This window comes from Zeus faber (assembly GCF_960531495.2).
Source record: "Zeus faber genome assembly, chromosome: 3".
Classification (NCBI taxonomy): Eukaryota; Metazoa; Chordata; class Actinopteri; order Zeiformes; family Zeidae; genus Zeus; species Zeus faber.
In genome coordinates, this window is record NC_137190.1 from 5,483,300 (window position 1) to 5,505,501 (window position 22,202).

The window sequence follows — 22,202 nt, forward strand, 5'->3', positions numbered from 1 at the left end:
TAGAAGTGGCAGATTTTAATTAATTATTAAATTTAAAAAACTGATATAATTATATGATGAATAATAGTAATAATAATATACAATAATATATATATATATATATATATATATATATATATATATATATATATATATATATATATATATATATATATATATATATATATATATATATATACTCTGTGTGTGTGTGTGTGTGTGTGTGTGTGTGTGTGTGTGCGTGTGTGTGTGTATATAATACACACCCCCTATTATAATACTTTTTTAAGTTGTTAAGATTTGGGATCAGGATGAATGTGATGACTGATATTACAGTCTGTGTTCTCTGTTTTGAGCTATTTTTCTCCTCTGTCCTCCTCAGATGAAAGGATGCTACAGGGAGCCAATGAGGGACTAAGCCCCACCTGAATCCCCTGAACCCCCCCCCCCCTCCCGTCCCCTCCCAACCCCTGACCCCTTGGAACCCCGTACCCCTCGTACCCCCCATCATGCACCTGCTCTGCCGCGGGCGCATCAAGCTGCTGGTGGCGTCTCTGACGGCCATCATCCTCCTGACCTGGCTCTACCTGCTGGCCGGCAACCTGGAGAGTGAGTATCAGGGGTGGGATGTGGGACAGCTGCTCCCGGGTCCTGAAAGAGTCTCTGGTCCCTGGTCCTGAATTGTCTCTGGTCCCAAGTCAGGAATAGTCTCTGATCCCTGGTCCTGATTAGACTCAGGTCCCAGGCTTGGAATAGTCTCTGGTCCCAGGTCTGGAATAGTCTCTGGTCCCTGGTCCACAATAGTCCCTGGTCCCCGGTCTGGAATAGTCTCTGGTCCCTGGTCCTGAATAGTCCCTGGTCCCCGGTCTGGAATAGTCTCTGGTTCCAGGTCCTGAATAGTCTCTGGTCCAAGGTCTGGAATACTCTCTGGTCCCAGGTCTGGAATAGTCTCTTGTCCGTGGTCCAGAATACTCTCTGGTCCTAGGTCTGGAATAGTATCAGGTCCTTGGTCCTGAATAGTCTCTGGTGCCTGGTCTGGAATAGTCTCTGGTCCATGGTCCTGAATAGCCTCTGGTCCAAGGTCCAGAATACTCTCTGGTCCCAGGTCTGGAATAGTCTCTGGTCCATGGTTCGGAATAGTCTCTGGTCCCAGGTCCTGAATAGTCTCTGGTCCAAGGTCTGGAATACTCTCTGGTCCCAGGTCTGGAATAGTATCAGGTCCTTGGTCCTGAATAGTCTCTGGTGCCTGGTCTGGAATAGTCTCTGGTCCATGGTCCTGAATAGCCTCTGGTCCAAGGTCCAGAATACTCTCTGGTCCCAGGTCTGGAATAGTCTCTGGTCCATGGTTCGGAATAGTCTCTGGTCCCAGGTCCTGAATCGTCTCTGGTCCAAGGTCTGGAATACTCTCTGGTCCCAGGTCTGGAATAGTCTCTGGTCCGTGGTCCAGAATAGTCTCTGGTCCCTGGTCTGGAATAGTCTCTGGTCCCTGGTCCTGAAATACCCCAGAGAAGGGATGAGGGAGATTCCAGGTTGGAGGTTGTCGGGGTGGGTGAAAAGTGAACATGAAAAGACCAAAAGAAAAAAAGGTTTGGAATCAAATAAAGAGAAGAGCTTTTGATTTTCATTTTCATTTATCAGGATCTAATAACATCCGTTCTATAAAACAAATCTGATTCTGAATAAAAGGCGACGTCAATGAGGAATAAAAGACTGTCAATGAGGTCTGGTTTGGTATTCATAATCTGCATGTTTCCCAACAAAGATAATAACGACCGTAATTCCACATGAATATGTCTCCTGCTCGATCTGATTCATTTTTATTTTGCCACTGTTGATGTTTATTTATCTCTATAACTTCCTGGAGCACCAGGGGAGCGCTGGGCGGTCAGTTCCAATCTCCTGAAGCTCTTTGAAAGCTTTCCATGAAAGCTTATGCCGGGTTATTTTCCTGGAATAACTTTTTTTATTTCCAAACATTCAGACAACACGCACGCACGCACAAACACACACACACACACACACACACTCTATCTCTCTCTCATTCTCCTGGGGAAGCATTTATTATGTATGCTTCATGTTGAATTTATTACACAGACAATGTTGTTATTAATCCTTTGCGCCACAAACCAGAATACACATGGAGGATCTGAACTCAGACATTATTTTAAGAAATGATAATAAAACTCAAAAACTGTAATATCTCTAAATATGAGGGTTGTGAAGTGGGCAGCCTCCTGGACCCAAGGGTGTTGAGGACCTCATCCTGTGACGTGACCTGATTTAACCTGTGGGCTAAATTTACTCCAGCACGTAAAAACTATACGGTTAAAAATACCTTCCTCAGCATGTCTTCCAGAGAGCAGAACACTGTGAAGGGTTTGGTGGAGCCGCAATAAAATCTCAAACTTCCCTTCAAACGTAAACTTTTCATGATGAAACCAGGCTCTTTGGCCCGTTATGGATTGAACAAAGTTTCATTTGGGCATTTCTGAGCCTGCACACATCACATCTGCTACTTTACACTGCAAGGTCATTATTTGTGCGTAAAGAAGTTGTGTGGTGAAATAGCGCCCTTTTAGCCGTCAGTGCTTTCAGCTTAATAATTTATTAGAGCTCAGATATACACTATGCCCTTTTAAAGCAGAATAAATAAATGTCCTGTTCAAGGTAGAGCCGGTGGACGGACTGGCTCATTCAGCTGCCCGCCCGACCTAAAACCTCCGTGATTCCAACCCACATGTGCTCAAGCTGATGAACAAACACAGCACGCCTCCAAAAAAAAAACAACCCACTGATTCTATCTACCGTCTGCTATCACACCCCCAAATACACTGACAACCGTACACACAAGTGCTAAAATGCTCGCCAATAAGGATGGAGATAGGATGTCTCTGCTGCTTACTTTGTTAATTATAGTGGCAGCACCACCACTTTGCTGGCTGAAAGTTCTTACTTTCACAGCCATCTGCAACTTTTATCAAGTTCCAAAGACATTTTCAGCCGCTGTACCGATGCCAAACCAAGCAGCAGATGTTTGCGTCGCTCCTCCCCGGAGCCTCAGAGCAGCGGTTGTATATCACAATCAGGATTATAAACTCCAGCTGCGCTCCAAGCTGTGGCAACTAATGCCAACGCACGGCTATCAACGCTACCCGTGCGTTCTTTCCATCCATTCAGCGCCTCCCAAACGCTGCAGCATTTGGAATCACATTCGCAGCCTGTGATGGTTTTCCCATCGGACATACCCCCGGCAACAATGCAGCCGCCTCTGTCGCCGTAGCGAGCGAATCTGTTAAACGAATCCGGAATCCTTTGTTTCGTTTTCCGACTCGGTAGCCGCAGCCAGACACGGGCATTTAGGTATTTAGAGTGTTGAATCTCGATTCACAAACGAGACGAGCCAAGAGCTGGGAGTCAAACGTGCGCCTGAAACAGCCCGAAGCGGCTGCAGTCTCTCAGTGAGGGGGCGTGAGGCAGCGCAGGAGTGAATCTTCGACTCGCAAACGGGAAATCATTACCGAGGACTAAATTAATGTGGATAAAACGCTGAGGCATTTGGCATGATTCAAATTGAACCTGACTTCTGACTCGCCCACCCGACCGGATCAATTGAGTGACGGGTCCGAAAATCGTACGCATCCTCACTGACGGAATCGCCGAGAACGGGTCTCAAAAAAGAGCCGAACGTGTCATCATGGATTTCCCACAAATCATTGGTGTGCTTCTCTTACCGCGCACATCAGCTCTTACAGCTTCCCCTACCCTTCACACACACACACACACACGCACACGCACGCACACGCACACGCACACACACGCACACACACACACACACACACACACGCAAAAACACATGAACGCAAAAACACATGCACGCACACACACACACACACACACAAAAACACATGCACGCATACACACACACACACACACACACGCAAAAACACATGCATGCAAAAACACATGCATGCGCACACACACACACACGCACGCACGCACAGAACGATGACTGATGAGTTGCCCCAGTGCAATCCCTTTTAGCTCACAGGGGAGGGAGTGATATATACAGTATATGATACATAAAAGTGTTTTCCGAGGGAGATTTTGGTCACACTATCCGTGCACGCCGATTCAGTTTCCCCCGTCTTGGAGTGAAGGCTTTGGTTGGACTCTCCTGTTCCTCCTCTCCTTCCTTTTGCTTCTGTCCTGCTTTTCTTCTCTCCTTCCCACCAGCTGATGTGTGTGGAGCAACCAAAACTGGCACAGAGAGGGAGTGAGGAAACCAGAGACGAGGTTGAAAGATAGGGAGAGGGGGCGAGGGGGGGGGGGGTGAAGAGAGGGAATTTTCTAAACCCGCTGCTAACATGAGAGGGAGGAGGAGAGAGAGAGGGAGAAGGAGGGAGGAGAAAGAGAGAGGGTGGAGAGAGAGAGGGAATAAGAGAGAGAGAGGGAGGGGGAGAGAGAGAGGAGGGAGAGGGAAAGGGAGAGAGATGGAGGAGAGGGGGGTAAAGGGAGGGGAGAGAGAGGGGGAGACAGAGAGAGAGGGAGGCAAAGAGAGGGAGAGAGAGAGAGAGAGAGAGAGAGAGAGAGGGGGAGACAGAGCGAGAGAAAGAGAGGGAGGGGAGAGAGATGGAGGCAAACAGAGGGAGGGGGAGAGTGAGAGGGAGGGGGAGGGCGAGTGAAATGCACAAAATTCCAAATGTAAAGTTTTGAAAAGTTGATGAATTGACTCTTTACAGCGATAGTGACCAGATGGATCTCACTGCTGCTTTAAAAGTCTGCACGCGTGTGTGTGTGTGTGTGTGTGTGTGTGTGTGTGTGTGTGTGTGTGTGTGTGTGTGTGTGTGTGTGTGTGTGTCTGTGTGTGTCTGTGTGTGTCTCTGTGTGTCTCTGTGCGTGTGTGCGCGCACGTGTGCACAGCATTAAACCCTCTATGAATATTCACAGCAAATTGTCTAACGCTGCAGCTTTTATTGTGAAGGAGTGCTTGCATGTGCTTGCTGTGAGGCCCGGCAGCGTGTCGCAGGCGTCCACACGTCACACTCTGAACATTCACTCTGTGGACGCCGCGCCCGCTCACACGTCGAACATCAGTCGCGTGATTGGCACACCGAGAAATCGGAGCGTGGCGGCAAATTTACCATTTAGTGTTGTCTATCATTCCTCTCTCTCTTCTCAATTCATTCAAATGATTTATTGGCATGGGAAGCACACGTTTACATATAAATACAAAAATACAAAATATACACACAGATAAGTGACGCTGTCGGGGAACTTTCCGTGCGTGGTTGGTGAGATAAATCTTCAGAGATCTTCATTAATGGAAAATTTATTTTTGCGAAATGGGAGCCAAACCCCAAGCGAGCGCCGCCCGCCCCCCCCTCCCCGACGCACTGTCCCAGGGAGCTTCTCATCGAGAAAAGACGTTCGAACGTCGCGCCGCTACACGAGTTTGATGCTTGACAAACGAGGAGGTTGCCAGAGCGTTAAAAAAAACTCAAACTAAAAATCAAAACATGGCAAATAAAAATATGGAAATGCACTACGTAGAGTTGTATATAAATACAAATAATTTCTCTCCTTCTCCCACTCGCTCTCCGTCCGTCAGAGGTGCAGCTGGCCCACAGCTGACTGGAGGCACTCTGGGAATGTTCACACCCCGCTCCGCTAGGAAAGCGACGCGGCGGCGTAGAGAAAGCGAAGCAGGGAGCTGGGATTAGCGAGTGTGGTGTCAGACCGGCGGGGAGCGGCGCAGTCGCAGGACCCGCATTAACGCTTTATCCCCCTCTCCCTCCCAAGATGGCCGCTCCCTCCAGCTGGCCCCGTGTCTGGCTGAGACCCCCGCCGCCCAGGTCCTGGAGCGGGCCGTGCTCGAGTCGCGGGTGCGGGAGGTGGAGGCGGAGAACCGGCAGATCCGGCAGCAGCTCAGCCAGTCGCAGGGCACCAGCAACTACGGCAACCAGCAGTGGGGGGCGTCGGCCGACACCGGGCCGGAGGACGTGGAGAACACGGCGGAGGAGAAGAACAACCACACGGAGTGTCCCCGCCTGCCCAGCGTCCAAAAGTGTGAGGTCGGTCGCATCTTGGCTGTCAGTGATTTGTGTACTATTTGATTCAGGGTCATAAATGAAAACAAACAAATTAAATGTATTTATTTTTTATTTATGTTGGGTATTCTTTCAACAATATAAAAAAAGAAAATTGCCGTTTTGGAATCATCTGAGACTGAGTCAATACTGACAAATGATAATCACCTGGTGTGTGTGTGTGTGTGTGTGTGTGTGTGTGTGTGCGTGTATGCGTGTGTGTGTGTGTGTGTGTGTGTGTGTGTGTGTGTGTCCTGCTCCATGCAGCTGATCCATGTAGCGTGCGTGTGTGCCGGTCACAACGCGAGCCGGGACGTGGTCACTCTGGTGAAGTCCATCCTCTTTCATCGGTGAGTTTGGCTTCAGTAAAGCTGTTCTCCGCTGTCTGTCCCTCCCTCTCTAAAGGCTGGATGTCAGTTCTGTAAACATCTTGGAAAACCCAATTGATAACTTCAAACAAACAAATGTTACCCCTTTCAAATGTTACCCCTTTCAAACAAATGTTACCCCTTACCCCTTACCCCGCCCACGCTCCCATTCACAATCACACTGGAACATGACACGCCCCTTCTCCCACGTGTTTGTGACGTTGAACGTGGCACACCAGGAAAAAAAACTTAATTTCTCCCGGCAATGGGAAAGGTGTCAATCGCCTATTTTTCGCGGATTTAAAAAACCCGGGTCAACGCGGCTGCGAAAACGGTAATAGTGGTTTCTTGTTGAAGATTAAACAATTATAACGCATGTGTTTTCCAAGTTTCACATGTCTACCGATTATTCAACTTGCATACAATTACATTTGAATTGCCTGTTATACTTGACAGCCCTTTGTTTTAGAGAAGTTTAAGACTGTGGTGGATCTGAGCCCTTATCCCAACACACACACACACACACACACACACACACAGATAGAAATATGTGATTGATATAAAACCAAAGCTAATGTTGCTTTCTGCAGCAGAGGCATCTGCCCCTTTATATCCTTTATCCACGTAGTTAATTCACTTATAAATGATGCCGTGACAGACGATGTGGGGGTGAGCCACCTGGCCAGACAGGATCATTAAACTGATTTTTCTATTTTTATGAGAACAGGTTAAAGCCGTGTGATATTTTTGAGAGAGGGAAGAGATGAAGCCAAATTCTGAAGGAAAATGCAACAAAAGATCTTTCTTCTTCTTTTTCTTTCGGCTGCGCACATTTTTTTAACAAATTTTTAGATTCATGTACTTTTTTTCTTCTGTAAATAATCTGGTAAGCATGTTATAATTTTATGCAACATGTTATATTTTCTTATTATTCGGATTATTATAATATATTTTTTTATAATATGTATTTCTGACAACCTCATAAAAAGGGAGCCTTAATGCTCCCCCCAAGTGATCTTTAGCAACCCAGGAAAGGGGACCCGGACCCCAGGTTGGGAACCACTGGCTTCTGAGATGACACAGTAAAGGCGGAGCAAGAGGATCAAGAGATATGACCTTGAAACTTCTGAGAAAATGGAGGATGTTTGATCTTCTTCCCGTTTGTTTGTCTTCTCCAGGAGGAACCCGCTTCACTTCCACTTCATCACCGACACGGTGGCCCACCGCATCTTGAGCGCCCTGTTCCAGTCCTGGATGGTCCCGTCGGTGCACGTCAGCTTCTACGACGCAGATGAGCTCAAGGTGACGCCTCCCATCACTTGAACACTGCCTTCAAAATGCACCTCGTCCTCCATTGTCATTTTAACATTATCTACCCAACTAGAAACGTAGAGCCGGATCTAACGCAGCAGCTGGTCCCAAATTCAAAAGGCGCATCTGGCCTGGCATCAAATTGTGCTGTGACCAAAAACTAGATTTCATTAGATTTGAGCCTGAACTGTTCTGGCTCTGAACGGTCCTACGCCCCAAAATCCAGTGCCGGTCCATGTGATAATCCTCTGGACTAACAAAGGGTGCGTTTGTTTTCAGGATGAGGCCTGAGGTGGAGGGATCTCAGAGTCAATGTGGGTTACCTTTCCTGCCCACACGCCTCTCTTTTTCCAGCCAGGAATCTTTTATTCGGATTTTGAGAATTCAGTCCCTGTAAAAGAAACTCATTGTGGCCGTTGCGCCTGCCACACGCTCCTGAGTGTCTTTTCTAGGGCCTCGCCAACACAGAGATCCAGGCAGTGATGGTAAAAACCCACCAGCTTATTGGAGGGAGTGGCAAGATGTAACAAGGCAGGAGCAGATGGAACGTTGTCATGACAAGGCTCCCGCTGTGTGTGTTGGGATGGGTGATTTAACCTGTGTTCATCGATTGCTCTGATGAACAACAGGTGCACAGCCACTCCTGCTACGGGGCCTAATTCAATAGACCCAAGGCAGATGTGGCTGCTTAAAATCACACCGCCCCCAGACACACCCATAAATAAGTCAAAGTTTGTCAAAGTCAAACGCTGTGTTTACTATCAAAGGGAACTATGCAAAGGTAAAACACTCTTTTTTTTTTTGAGTTTTGGGGATTCAGTAACAAGTAAAGCGGTCTGGTTCATTTTAAAAAGGCTTTTACCAAAAAAAATTCCTCTCAACATGCTTTTACAAACAACAAGGGGCAGTGAGGCAGCTTCATTTGCACAAGAATGTTCTTATACACTGCGTTCCAAATTATCATGCAAACTGGATTTAGGTGCCATAAACACTTAATTTTTTGTTTTTCAAATAACCTCATGGATGGTATTGTGTCTCAGGGCTCTTGGGATCACTGGAATCAATCTCAGACACCTGTGATAATTAGTTTGCCAGGTGAGCCCAATGAAAGGAAAATTACTTTAGAAGGACGTTCCACATTATTAAGCAGGACACAGGTTTCAAGCAACATGGGAAAGAAAAAGTATCTGTCTGCTGCCGAAAAGCCTCAAATAGTGCAATGCCTTGGACAAGGTATGAAAAAATTAGATATTTCACGGAAACTTAAGCGTGATCATAGTACATTCCCTGTACTGTCATGAGTTGAAGCTGTAAAACCAGAACTATAAGGAAACTGTCATGTAAGTAAATTCCTACATTGGTTTTGTCCTATGTATTCAGCATCCTGACTAACATTTTGGCATTATGGGTAGTATGCCCTTTGCTTTGGTTTCAGTTAAATAGGACCACAATATCACAACATTGAATAGTGTCTTGTCTTGGATGTACTTATGCATGCAGAGGCACCAACAAAAATAATACATTTTCAAAATTGTCCTACATTTCCCTGGTCAGAACCCACACCGTCCAGTTTAGTGTGTAATATGTAACTGAGCTGGACAGGTTATATTAACAGTCTATCAACCAATTATTCACTCCGACCTAAACCTGATAGTCTTTAAGCTACTGGCACACAAGGAGGTTCATGCATAATTGTGAGTGTGTGTGTGTGTGTGTCACCATCGTTGCCAGGTTTGATTTTGGCATTCTGTCAGCATCTTTTTAGCATACACCGACCTGCACCTCTCCTCTCTTCTTTCTTCGCCTCCCTTCTCCTCTCCTCCCATCTCTCCTCCTCCTTTCAAAGTGCCTGGCTCGGGCTCTGTCACATCATCAAATTTCCATCCCTCACAGTCTCAGCATGAACAATGGCTCTTTATGCTCTCAAATGTCTCGACCTACACTCTCTCCGAGCGGAGAAAAGAACTCATATTCCATTAACTCAGTTTAAACAGAAGAAAAACATCCTAGTGTCTAAGCCGATTATATTTGCAGAAGGAATATTTATTCAGATCCAATTACACTGAATGAAGAGAATTAATTAACGGCACACTATTTGCCAATTTGCGGATGGAAAAAATCTGCCAGAAGTTGGAGGAATTGTCATTTCCACCCACACATACTGTACAGAGCCTGAATGATAATGGTGTAGTTTTGCACCAGTCAGCTTTGGTGATGTTGACCTTGGATTGCGTTGTATGAAGGAAGAGCCTTTACTGCAGGACCAAAAATGGAAGAGATGCCAGACGTATACTGTAACACCTGATACAGGTTTACTGTGAGCTGTAAATCAAACTCTGTTCTTCTTGCCGCCCTCTAGTCGGAAGTGTCCTGGATACCCAACAAGCACTACTCAGGTATTTATGGCCTGATGAAGCTGACTCTCACCAAAGCCCTGCCCTCCGACCTGTCCAAGGTCATCGTCCTGGACACGGATATCACCTTCGCCACCGACATAGCCGAGCTCTGGGGCATCTTCAGGAAGTTCACCGGTATAAACCCCTGTCTTTCACAATTACGTTTTGGGGGAAATTGCTAATTGTTTGAAAATTTAGGGATCTAATGTTTTGGTTTTCCCCTCTTTTGCAGACAAGCAGGTGATTGGCCTTGTGGAAAACCAGAGCGACTGGTATCTGGGCAACCTGTGGAAGAACCACAAGCCCTGGCCTGCCCTTGGCCGAGGCTTCAACACAGGTGAGGAATACAACGGACATTCTATTTGCGTTGGCATGAGCTATAGAGTGCACAGCGGTGGCACAGCGGGTAGCACTGTTTCTCCAGTGAACTGGGTGTGATTCTGGGCTGGGATATTTGTTGTGATCTCGTCTGTTGTCGTGGTGTTGCTGTGGAGTTCCCCCCTGGTACACCTCCAAGGGCATGCAGCTCAGAGAGATTGGGGACTCTAAATTGCCCGAATGTTGTTGTTGACTAAATGTGTGTGACCCTGCGATGGGCCGGCATCCCATTCAGGGCGTCATTCAGCTGGGGTCAAATGGAGCCCCCTGACCAAGAAAACCCGTCAAAGAAAATGGAAGGAAGGATGAATGGATGGATGAATTGGTTGTTCAGCTGAAGCTGGTGTGTGTGACTTGATGTTCGTGCCTGATTCCAGGGGTCATTCTGCTCTACCTGGAGCGTCTACGAAGAATTGGATGGGAGCAGATGTGGAGGCTGACAGCAGAGAGGGAGCTAATGAGCATGCTCAGTACATCTTTAGCTGATCAGGTGAGGGTCACCTCCAGTCCTCTACATTACTAGTCTTACAAGTGTACTTCTGGGCTGTCTAACCAGATATTTACCCGTCTCCACACTGTGTGCAGGACATCTTCAATGCCTTCATAAAGCAGAACCCCGTCCTGGTGCACCAGCTGCCTTGCTTCTGGAACGTTCAGCTCTCTGACCACACGCGCTCTGAACAGTGCTACACCGAGGTTTCTGACCTCAAGGTAGGACCCGGCATGCACATAAACTGCGTGTGAGCCGCCTTCATATCTAACAAGGTGTTGTAGGAAGGATAGACAGGTAGGAGATGGGGAGATATGAGATGACAGAAGCAGAGTGACTTCCAATGTATTTTAATAATGCCCCAGGATATGAGACAAAGAAAAATATAAACACTGCTCCCAGCGTCCAGTCAAACTGAATCTTGCAACAGACACTAGACTCCGGGAATAAGGCCAACAACAAGCATATGACAGCTCAGATTCCAAGACTGCAGCTTAAAACGGAGCAGAGACGTTTAAGTCCATCCAAACAAAGTCTCATCGGTTAGTAATAATTTCTGGATTATTGTGGGAGAAATTCAGCCAGGTACCTGAAAGAACCAGGAACCTCACACGTACCACACTGAGGAGAGCTTCCCTCGCCCGCAGTTGTGACATCATCATTTAATAGATTTGAATGCTCTGTTTACCGATAGTTCGAAACACCCTCGTTTAAGGTGATCCACTGGAATTCCCCCAAGAAGCTCCGTGTGAAGAACAAGCACGTCGAGTTCTTCAGGAACCTCTACCTGACCTTCCTGGAATACGATGGCAACCTTTTGAGGCGAGAGTTGTTTGGCTGCCCCAGTCAGGCCTCCACCGAGAGCGTACGGGTAAGAGACGTCAAGAGCGACGTTTGACCCAAAGTGTATTGAGTTAGATGAACATGGTCATCTAGATCATTAAGGGCCACACTATACTAAGAACAAATCCTTTCTTCAAGTGACAAGCTCACTAGTTTTTGATGAAGGTGTGATGGAGCCGTTTTCAGAAGCTGCCGCCTCCCCCCTTTGCCTCAGTTGCAGGCTTCTCTGGAGGAACTGGACGAGGATGACCAGTGTTACGACTTCCGCCGTGAGCGAATCACAGTGCATCGCGTGCACCTCTACTTCCTGCAGTACGAGTACACGCCCACTGGGGACGACACTGATGTCACGCTCGTCGCCCAGCTCTCCATGGACAGGTGCGGTACTCAAACACACGCACACACGGCTCACATTATGGTATTTGCAAAAGTAGAAACTCAGTCAGAAATGCCATCATCATCACCGCTGGGCTGCCACCTCTACTCATTCTAAATGTCTCCGTTAATGATGCGAGTGTGTGCGTCTCTTCTCTGCAGGCTGCAGATGCTGGAGGCCATCTGTAAGCACTGGGAGGGCCCCATCAGTCTGGCTCTCTACATGTCGGACGCCGAGGCCCAGCAGTTCCTGCGCTACGCCCAGGCCTCCGAGGTCCTCAAAAACCGCAAGAACGTAGGCTACCACATCGTCTACAAGGAGGGCCAGTTCTACCCAGTCAACCTGGTGAGGAACGTGGCCTTGAGGAACGCCAACACACCCTACGTGTTTCTGGCGGACGTGGACTTCCTGCCTATGTATGGTCTCTACGATTACCTCAGGTAACGTCATTCGTCCTGCTGGGAAGACATTGGTATTTTGGAGTTATGATCACCGATCGCGCTGACCACTTTTTTTAACTATGTCGTAGATATGACTTGTTGTTTTCTCCTGTGTCCTCTGTGCAGAAGGTCAGTGGTGCAGCTGGACATGGCCCACACCAAGAAGGCTCTGGTGGTTCCGGCATTTGAGACGCTACGTTATCGCCTGTCCTTTCCCAAATCCAAAGCTGAGCTGCTCTCCATGCTGGACATGGGGACCCTCTACACCTTCAGGTACCAGAATCCTCAAGGAAAAACCTGATCGTTTTTCCAGATCTGATCCGACAAAGTATATTTTCTCGATAATGGAATTTGGCTTCTTGCCTCAATATGCTATTTATCGACTTTTACCTGCTAATATATGCTGCATTCTCTGTCTCTCTTTGTAGGTATCATGTCTGGACCAAAGGACATGCTCCGACCGACTATGCCAAATGGCGAACAGCCACCACACCCTATAAAGTGGAGTGGGAGTCAGACTTTGAACCTTATGTGTTGGTAAGACGAGACTGTCCGGAATACGACCAGCGATTTGTGGGCTTTGGCTGGAACAAGGTGTCCCATATAATGGAGCTGGATGCGCAGGTACTGTGACCAAAGGAAATCCCTCACTATTTATTTTGGAGTAATCTAGCCTCGAGTTTGAATGATCAACCATGACCATTTCATACCCTGTGAGCTTACTTCTTTCGGATGAGTTACCTCACAAACAAACAATATGAAGACGTGAATCTGAGGCGAAGTTGATGCTTCAAATCTATTTACATCTGTTGCAACACGGAAGACTCTTGAGGCATAATCACAAGAAAGTTTTGCGCCGCGGTAAAAAGGATTCAGCTTCATCCATGGACGATGATTGTACTGCCATTGTACTGTGTACTACTTAAAAACATTTGTATCCTCTAGCAGTAGCATTAATGCATTGTGCTGCTAATTGCGAAAATCATTTTACAAAGAGAAATGCATCCTTTTAATTTATCATCTTCATACCCAAGTTATTTGTGTTGTTTTCCTTAAAATAGTCAGCCTACTTCACACCCAATATGTATCCGCATCCGACAGTCGGATCGTCCTCCTTGTGGCAGTCGGGTGAACAGGGTTTCCCGTCCCATAATATGTCAGGGAAAATGGGAGGGGCCCTTTTTTGCAGTACAACAGAGAGTCGTTTGCTCAGAATATTTACATTTTGTCCATGAAGAGTAAAACTTCCTTTGTATAATGTTTGCAAAGCGCGGAAAAAACAGAATTCACAGAAAGAGATTTATTGATAATGAATATGGTGGAATCTAACGTTAGTAATAAATAACATTAAAAACATCATTATTTTATATAATACAATTAAACATATTTGCTTAGTTTTATGTCCAGTCCCAATAAAAAAAAAAACGCGACTAAGGTTTCATGAACATGTTTTTTTTTCCTCAGGAGTACGACCTGATGGTCCTGCCAAACGCATTCATGATCCACATGCCGCACGCCCCCAGCTTCGACATCTCCAAGTTCCGCTCCAGCCCCAGTTACCGCAACTGCCTGAGCACCCTCAAGGACGAGTTCCACCAAGACCTTTCCAGGAAGTACGGTTCGGCAGCCCTCAAGTACCTCACCGCCCAGAGGAACATCTAGACCTCCGCCGGTCCCAAGTGCCAGGCCGCCGCCGGCCAGCGAGCCTCTGGGCCCGGGGAGGGACGACAGCGATGCTCTGCCACCGACGTTTTGGGGAACAGTTTTTCGGCCCCTTTCAGAGACTTGAGACCCCTTCCCCCTTGCACAGAGCTCTCCCTTCGGGGTTGCAGAGGTGGTGGAAACCAAACTGGACAGACGCAGAGGACTCAGACAGTGTGTCACAAAGAATGACCAGACTAGCTTTAAGGCCGGGGGCTTAAACAACCATATTGTTGTGATTTGTTGTGACAATCAGGGCTCCCCCCTCCCTCCCCCCCCCCCCCCACAGAGACACGTGAACTACACCATCCGCACGGATGTCTGGAGATTTAGCTCAAGAACCGGAGAGATTTTGACCCGACGACTCCTCTTGAGAATCTGAGTTGAGAATCTGATTTTTTTGCAAACGCGGGACGACGATTTAAATGAGACGAGTCAGAGCCAATGGAACTGGAGCAACATTTAAGCCTTATCATTTTCCATGATATTTAATAAGATATTTAATGATATTTTACTTTCTTTCTCCGTGTAAATGATAACTAATGATTTGGTGTATGATTGGACGTATATTATTTTTTTTCCTTATTATATATTTTTGGACACTTTTGGAAAGAGAATATATTATGTCCCATTTAAAACTGCTGGAAAGGTTTTCTGGGAGTGTGAAAGGTCTGCTTTGTTGTCACTGTGGTGTTGTGTGTGTGTGTGTGTGTGTGTGTGTGTGTGTGTGTGTGTGTGTGTGTGTGTGTGTGTGTGTGTGTGTGTGTGTGTGTGTCCGCGTTTGCATTCGCGTCGCCCATGTACTCAAACTCACCACAGCTTAAACAAGTGGCATGTTCAAACATGCAAATTTCTTGACCTTTTGGGCACGGCGATTTCTTTTCCCTGTCCACTGCATCGATGACGTGTATATTTGCTCGCAACAGTTGCACTACATGCTTTATTTTCCCCAATTTGAGAACAAGAATAATTAGGAACTTGATTTTCATGTTACTATTGTGTGTTATTCTCATGCAAAATGGGAAGGGAATGTTGTGTAGTCTGGCAAATACTGAGCGTGAAGCATCATTAATTGGGACCAGACCTGGACCGGATGTTTTGTCGCAACGTGATTCTGAAACGAAGTTGCATGATGTGGAATCGAAATTCGGGAAAAGTGACGAGTACATTTCTTTTGTGCCATTAGATCTGATCCACTGGATTTTTGTGCCATCTACTGAACCAAAACTTGCTTCGACCCAAACTGCCCCACCTTCTCTCACAGAGTTTATCGACCAGTTTATTTTAATTTTCTACATTCTTTTTTTTCATTTTCCTGCCTTTTTACTCCGCATCTACGATTAGAGGGAGGGAGGAACGGTTTCTGATGAATAAAACACAACGATGTTAACGTCGAGCAAATGGCAAGGAGGAGCGCAGAGCGACACGCCAGCCCCCCCCGGGGGGGGTGGTAGTCGGTCAGGGTGGGGTTGCGGGTGAGGTCGCCCTGCAGGGGGAGCCGCCGGGCCCACGTGTCAAGTGCTGTTTTGAACGAGTGTCTGCAGCGTCGCGCCTCATCCATCGACTGTGCTAGTGCCTTGATGTGTCGTGTAAACTGGATATTGATTGTACTGTTGTTCTGAAGGGGCCTGGGGACGGTCGGGCGCTCTATTTATTATTGTTGGACTCAAATCAATCATATTTTTCTATGTAAGTGCTTTAAATAAATTTGCCCTTTTTAAAATAATTGGGTCTTGAGTTTTTTTTTCTTTTTTTTTCTTTTGCAAAGGGAAAGCGCATTGTGGATGCAGCAGTGTGAATAAGACAATACTTTATTAATCCCCAGCTCAGCAGAATAAATTGACAGAACAATGCAAGTAAAAAAGATACGAAATACCATATGTTCAACAAGTTAAATCATACAGTATATAGCAGTATTTAGTGCATAATACAGTCGTAAATATACTGTGTGTATATATATATATATATATATATATATATATATACAGTGTGTGTATGTATGTATATATATATATGTGTGTATGTGTATATGTATGTGTGTGTGTGTGTGAAAATATGGTGAATGGAAGAGGAGCCGCTTTCCACCACCGCTCTGAACTACCTGACAGTTCCTTATTGTTCCTTATCTTTTTTTCGACATTTTTAATGAGTTGTTGCTGACCTACATGCTCCGTTCAGACCTTGGTGTGACCTCAAAATGTCTCCTAATCCGGACTCGTTCACGCAGACAGCTCTAGCTCCATTTGGAGTAATTCTCAGCCATGCATTTTTTGTTTTTTTTCAAAATTTTTTTATTAAAACTTCTTTATTATTATTATTTTTTTAAATGAATAGGGAGGTTTCCTGATAGCACTAATCCCTCAAAAACCCTGATTGCAATAATGCAGCTTTCCACTTCTGTTGAAGTTTGGATGAAAAGTAACTTTGGAAGAATGTGTCTTCAGATACATTTTGCTGATCAGACGCGTTGCCCTCTGAGATTTTCTCCAGCAAATTAAACACCAGGAAACCGGCAGCTGATAAGGGTTCGATGCCGAGTGTTGGACACAAAGGCTGCTCACACAACGTTCCACATTCATTCTGATCAGGAAAGTTGCTCTGGTTCTGTTGGTGTGTTTGTTGTACTGTTCATTAACTGGATGAACACACACACCAAATGGTGTGCGTTCACACACACACCATTTGGTGTGTGAAGTAACATTTGGTGTGTAAAGTAACAATGAGGAAAACCCATGTGAGCACGGGGAGAACATGCAAACTCCACGCAGAAAGGCCCCTAATCAGGAGATAACCCACCGAAGCGTGGTGCCAACAGCGCCTTAGGCGGGAATTGAACCCAGGACCTTTGTGCTGTGAGGCAGCAGTGCCATGCACTGTGCGTGGCACAGTGCATGGCACTGTCTGTCTGTCAGTGCAGCCACTGACAGACAGACAGACAGACAGACAGACAGACAGGCAGGCAGGCGGATGGACCACGGTGCCAACGCCCTAGGCTGGAATTGAACCTGAAGTTCAAACAGAAAGACGCACTTTGTCTGTTTAGAACAATGACCAGTGGCGCCTGGTCAATTGGAGGTGTGGCCAATTGGGGGCGTGGGCAATATGGGGGTGGTCGATAGGGCGCAACATCGCTGACCCCCAATCTGTCAGTGAAGAAATGAATCACCTCAAATGAAGAAGAAGGGAGAGAAAAAGGAGATGATCCTTCATCTTCTTCTCCTCCTTCCTCTTCTCCTCCTTCCCCTTCTCCTCCTCCTTCCTCCTTCTTCTTCTTCTTCTCCCCCTCCTTCTATTTCTCCTTCTTCTTTTTTTTCTCCTCCTTCTTCTCCTTCTTCTTCTTCTTCTTCTTCTTCTTCCTCTTCTACTGCACGCACTCGCACCACATAAGGTGTAGTGGTTAGAAACTGTGTGTGTGTGTGCACGGGTGTTATTTGTGTGTGCGTGCGGGTGTTTTTTGTGTGTGCGTGTGTGTGTGTGCATGCGTGTTAATTGTGTGTGTGTGTGTGTGCGCGTTTTTTGTGCGCGTGTGTCTGTATGTATGTGTGTGTGCGCGTGTTTTTTGTGTATGCGTGTGTCTGTATGTGTGTGTGTGTGTGTGTGTGTGTGCGTGCGTGTGTTTTTGTGTGTGTGCGTCGGTGAGGCTGTTTGATTGATATTTGACCTCTTTTGTAAATATAAACACATTCTTTTCCATGGAACCCGCTGCCGTGTCCCTCCCTCCTGGGTGCGGCGTCTGCTTGGTTGCGGTAAGGCGGGGCTCGCCTTTGAGCTGGGCGTTGGTGGACATGGGGGCCCCACTGGCTCACCTGCGGAGCGGGTGGTTCAGGCGGGGTGTCGGTCCGTCCCCGCGGGACCTGTGTCCATAGCTGCCTCTGTCTTGTGCCTGCGGGTGGGGGTGGGTTGTGTGTGTATGTATGGGGGGAGGGGCCGGGGGGGTCTCCTGTGGAAGCAGAGCGGGCTGCTCGCGGCTTCCCTGCGGCCGTGGGGGGTCTGTGCGGCTGCGGGACTCAGCGGTGGCTCCGCTTTGACCACACCTCCAACACCCTCCTGGTTGCATTCCTCTCCTTTTCTCCCTCATTTTCTGCCATAACTACGACAGGAAGAGACCACGTGACCAATCGCTGTTCCAGTTTTCCTGGATAATGAATGACCTCTGTTTTGTTGATACTATGTTTATGTTTTTCCATGTATATGTTTGGTTTTTTTCTATAGTTGTTTGTCTCACCCGTGGTGATTCTCCCCCTCTTGGAGTAGTAATGATGATTCGTTGTTTAAAGACCAAAACATGGTCAGATGGTTCTCCAAAGAGGGGGGTTGGTGGTTGGTTCTGTACAACAAAAAGCTGTGCTCTGGTCATCCTCCAGGTCGTCCACAGGACAGAGTTGTTGCAGCAGTTCTTGATGATTGAAGAATGAATCGAACAAACACTCTGTGTTGTATGCCCAGCATGCTGACAGCACAGGTAAAAAAAAAAAACCCAAAAACAAAACAAACGGTGAAAGTGCAGTTTACCGTGTTCTGAAACTAGAGAGGAGGAGAGGGGGCGGAGGCTCACGCCCTCTCCGCTTAGAACTGTGAAGTAACCACTTGTCTTCGGATCTCACTTCCCAACTCTGTATGCAAATATTGTGATTATAATACAGCAATATATCATATAATCTCATAGAGAAAGATTTCGATTTAGTGCTTCCTTAGTTTCTTACTTGTATGGAAAATGAAAAACGTAAACCCCACTCAGAGAATTGGAGAATTTCTCCTCCAGACAGCGCTGCCTGTGTGGGTTTTTTTTAGGTCTAATTATTTCCATGTGTTTCCTACATGTATGAAACTATTTTTTTTAGACACAACTGAGTTCAGGGAAAGTGCCATTTAAAAAAAACCCTGTGATGCACGTCTTACTGTTGCTTCCTGCTGCTATGGGACTTCATTTTGTAAAAACTAGATGTTCCAATCCAAAATTTCAATCGGCGATTGCTGGGGGGCAGCGATCGCCGATTGGAATTTTGCACGATCATCCGAGCCAACTATAATCACTAGTTGGTGCTGTTGGCAGCAGTCAACTAGTCATGGACAACATGATTTTTGTCAATGTCACCAGATTAACAATAATTATTGTATTAGTAAAATAATTAATTGAAATATGTATTTACATTTATATCTTAATTCAGCTATGTAGTGTTTAAAAATTCTGCTAAATCATTTAGAGGTGCAGTGTGTAGAATTTCATGGCACCGAGTGGTGAGGTTGCAGATCGTAACCAACTGAATACCCCTCCCCATGGCGATGCAACGTGGCGGCCTCCATGAAGCATACGTGCTCCCTATGTAGATAAAAACGTCTCATTCTCGGGTAACAAAAGCACAAGAATTCTTATTTCCATGCGATTATACACTAGTTAAAACATACTTAGGAATATTATATTACCTTTCTGCCAAGTCCGTTCCATAAATTCTATGCACTGCACCCAATTCTCCTAATTTATTTAATTTACAAAATACAATTTTCATTGTGATCTAGAACACTTCTCTCTCTTCCTTACATAATAGGCAAAAGACGACTAGTGGACTACTATTATGTAAAAGTTGGCAACTAGTAAAAATCCGTAGTCGTGAAACCTCTAGTGTGTACAGACATTGTTGTCACAACCTGGGATTTTGATGAATTTTACTGGATTTTTTTATTTGTGAATGGCTATTTTCGCAGTGCAATCATGAAATAAGAGAGTAGTATCAAAAAAAAATCGATTTTCAAAGTCGTTCCCTTTGTTCAGTTCTGGGTTGGAGCAGCTATTTACAGCCGGCACTCTTTTTAGATAAGTCTAATTATTTTGCACAAAGTGATGAAGTGAGATTCCTCCATTCCTCCTTGTGGAATCGTTCACACTGTGCCAGGTCAGTTGGGGCACAGCGGTGGACAGCAAATTAGAATTTTGCCACAGATGTTGGACGAGGTTAAGGTCAGGACTCTGACTGGGCAACTCATCAATTTCCTGAATTTCAAGCCACTCCAGCGGTGTGATTTGGATGGTGTCCTGCTGAAAGACAAACTTCCTCCCTAGGTTAAGCTTTCTAGCCAAGGGGAGCAGGTCTCTCTGTACCATTTATCTTCCAGTCCTGACCAGATTGCATCCCATAACCACACTGCACAGTGGAGGTTCTGTCACCTGGCTGATGTGGCTGACACATCCTGCTTTGTGTTCAGACGAAGCATTTCCACTTTGTTAGCACTGTTGCATCATGACAAGAAGGTTCATTGTTAGAACCCCACTGGGACCTTTCTGTTGGAGTTTGCATGTTTAAAAAAGTACTTTGATTAACCCGTCCCCTTGAGTATCACAGCATCCAGCCATCCATTTTCTATATCTACAGTAGTAACAACTGTTTCGTTCTGTTTACTCCAGGGGAGATGGAGTCTATCTCATCCTATGAGCGCGACACCAGAGAAAGCCTAAATTTGACGGCGAGGGTCACACAGATCCAAACACCAGAAACGACTTGTGGCAATATAGGGTTCCCACTCAACTTAATTTGTATGGGGGGCCGGGACTGTCAAATCTCAGGATAATGATTGGTTTACGGAAAGCTATTGACGCAGCCAGTGACAGGCCGTCACTGGTAAATGAGAGGAAATGAGAAGCCGGGACTGGTTCTTGAGAAGACGGCTGTGCGCTTCGCCACTCCCACTCCTAGGCTGGCAACCTTCTCTTCGAGGCGGGAGACCTTCACACCCAGGCTGGAGACCCACCTGATCAGCCACAAACATTTTATTTTTTTTACCGTGAACTACAAGCAGCCTTGGTACCGCAAAATAAGTCCCTGGCAAACGTAACCTTTGTAATGTGAAAACTATTTAATGTGATTCAAGATAAACTGGGAGTGGATAATAAAAAAAAACGAGAGACCATCTACTCTCAAGAGGATACACTTCCTTTTGTCTGAACCCTGTGACACCACAGGAGCAGTAAGACAACAGGCGTCAAAGATCAAGGAAATTACCAGATGGTGCTGAAAAGACAATAGGAGGAGACACTTTCAACCATTTTCTTTATTCCCTCGATACCCCGCTGTTGCGGAACAGCAGGAAACTGCAAATGACAGGATAATTGACTGTGGACCATTTTCTGAAATTCTGCGTTTCCCAAAGCACAAGATTGGACTGAACTAAATGTCTAAATTACTGTGTAAGCACCCTAATGTTTTCCCTTTGGTGATTTTGTGAAGAAATATACTACTCTAGACTTTATTGGGATGAGAAATTACAAAATTAGAAGTGTGATAATGGAATATTGTTAAATTGCTGCCCATCAACCACCGACAGTATTGCTCCAAACCTGTAATTATATCGTGTGACCGGTTCTTTTTCTTAAATTCAGGATTATTTAACAAACACAAATATAATATTGGTATTGGATGATTGAATGATACAAATTGCAAGATTCAGATAAAAAACAGGGTGGGGAACGCCTCCCCTCTACAATGGACCAATAAAACCTCATGACAAGGCCTCGACCGATGGCCGTCGAAGAAGGTCACTTCCGGTTCCGTCCACTGGACCCCAGCTGAACAGCCATTACTGCATCTTACCGTTTCGGAGGAAAGAGCACATGGGGATCCGTGACACTATTTGGTACCCGAGGCAAGACCACACCCATCGGAAGCTGAACCTGCGATCTAGGGAATCCAGCGATGCAGTAAGCTTGAACTCTGGTAAACACATGGCAAAGTGGTGTTGGTGTGGGCACGGCGATTTGTTTATTTCTATTATTTAGTTTAGAGTGAGTAAGCTGCACCTTTGTGTGCGTTCAAATGCAATCCCTCCAATTCAATCTCTAGTT

At 46.1% G+C, this 22,202-nt stretch overlaps 1 protein-coding gene across 1 annotated transcript; it reads left to right on the forward strand.

The window, feature by feature from the left end:
• The first annotated feature begins 479 nt into the window (after positions 1–479).
• Positions 480–16,028, forward strand: large2 (LARGE xylosyl- and glucuronyltransferase 2). The gene is made up of 14 exons (XM_079998038.1): positions 480–588; positions 5,779–6,050; positions 6,333–6,415; positions 7,612–7,735; positions 10,104–10,275; positions 10,373–10,477; positions 10,896–11,008; positions 11,104–11,229; positions 11,724–11,879; positions 12,066–12,229; positions 12,389–12,667; positions 12,794–12,940; positions 13,096–13,291; positions 14,132–16,028. Exons 1-14 carry the CDS (start codon positions 489–491, stop codon positions 14,327–14,329), a joined length of 2,235 nt encoding a protein of 744 aa, XP_079854164.1. The 5' UTR covers positions 480–488; the 3' UTR covers positions 14,330–16,028.
• Positions 16,029–22,202: the final 6,174 nt, after the last annotated feature.

Excerpts from the sequence above, each read along its gene's own strand:
- large2 (XM_079998038.1), top strand. The coding sequence starts at position 489 with ATGCACCTGCTCTGCCGCGGGCGCATCAAGCTGCTGGTGGCGTCTCTG. Across the intron at positions 6,051-6,332 it reads CCAGCGTCCAAAAGTGTGAG|CTGATCCATGTAGCGTGCGT; the intron begins GTCGGTCGCATC and ends TGCTCCATGCAG. Across the intron at positions 10,276-10,372 it reads CATCTTCAGGAAGTTCACCG|ACAAGCAGGTGATTGGCCTT; the intron begins GTATAAACCCCT and ends CCTCTTTTGCAG.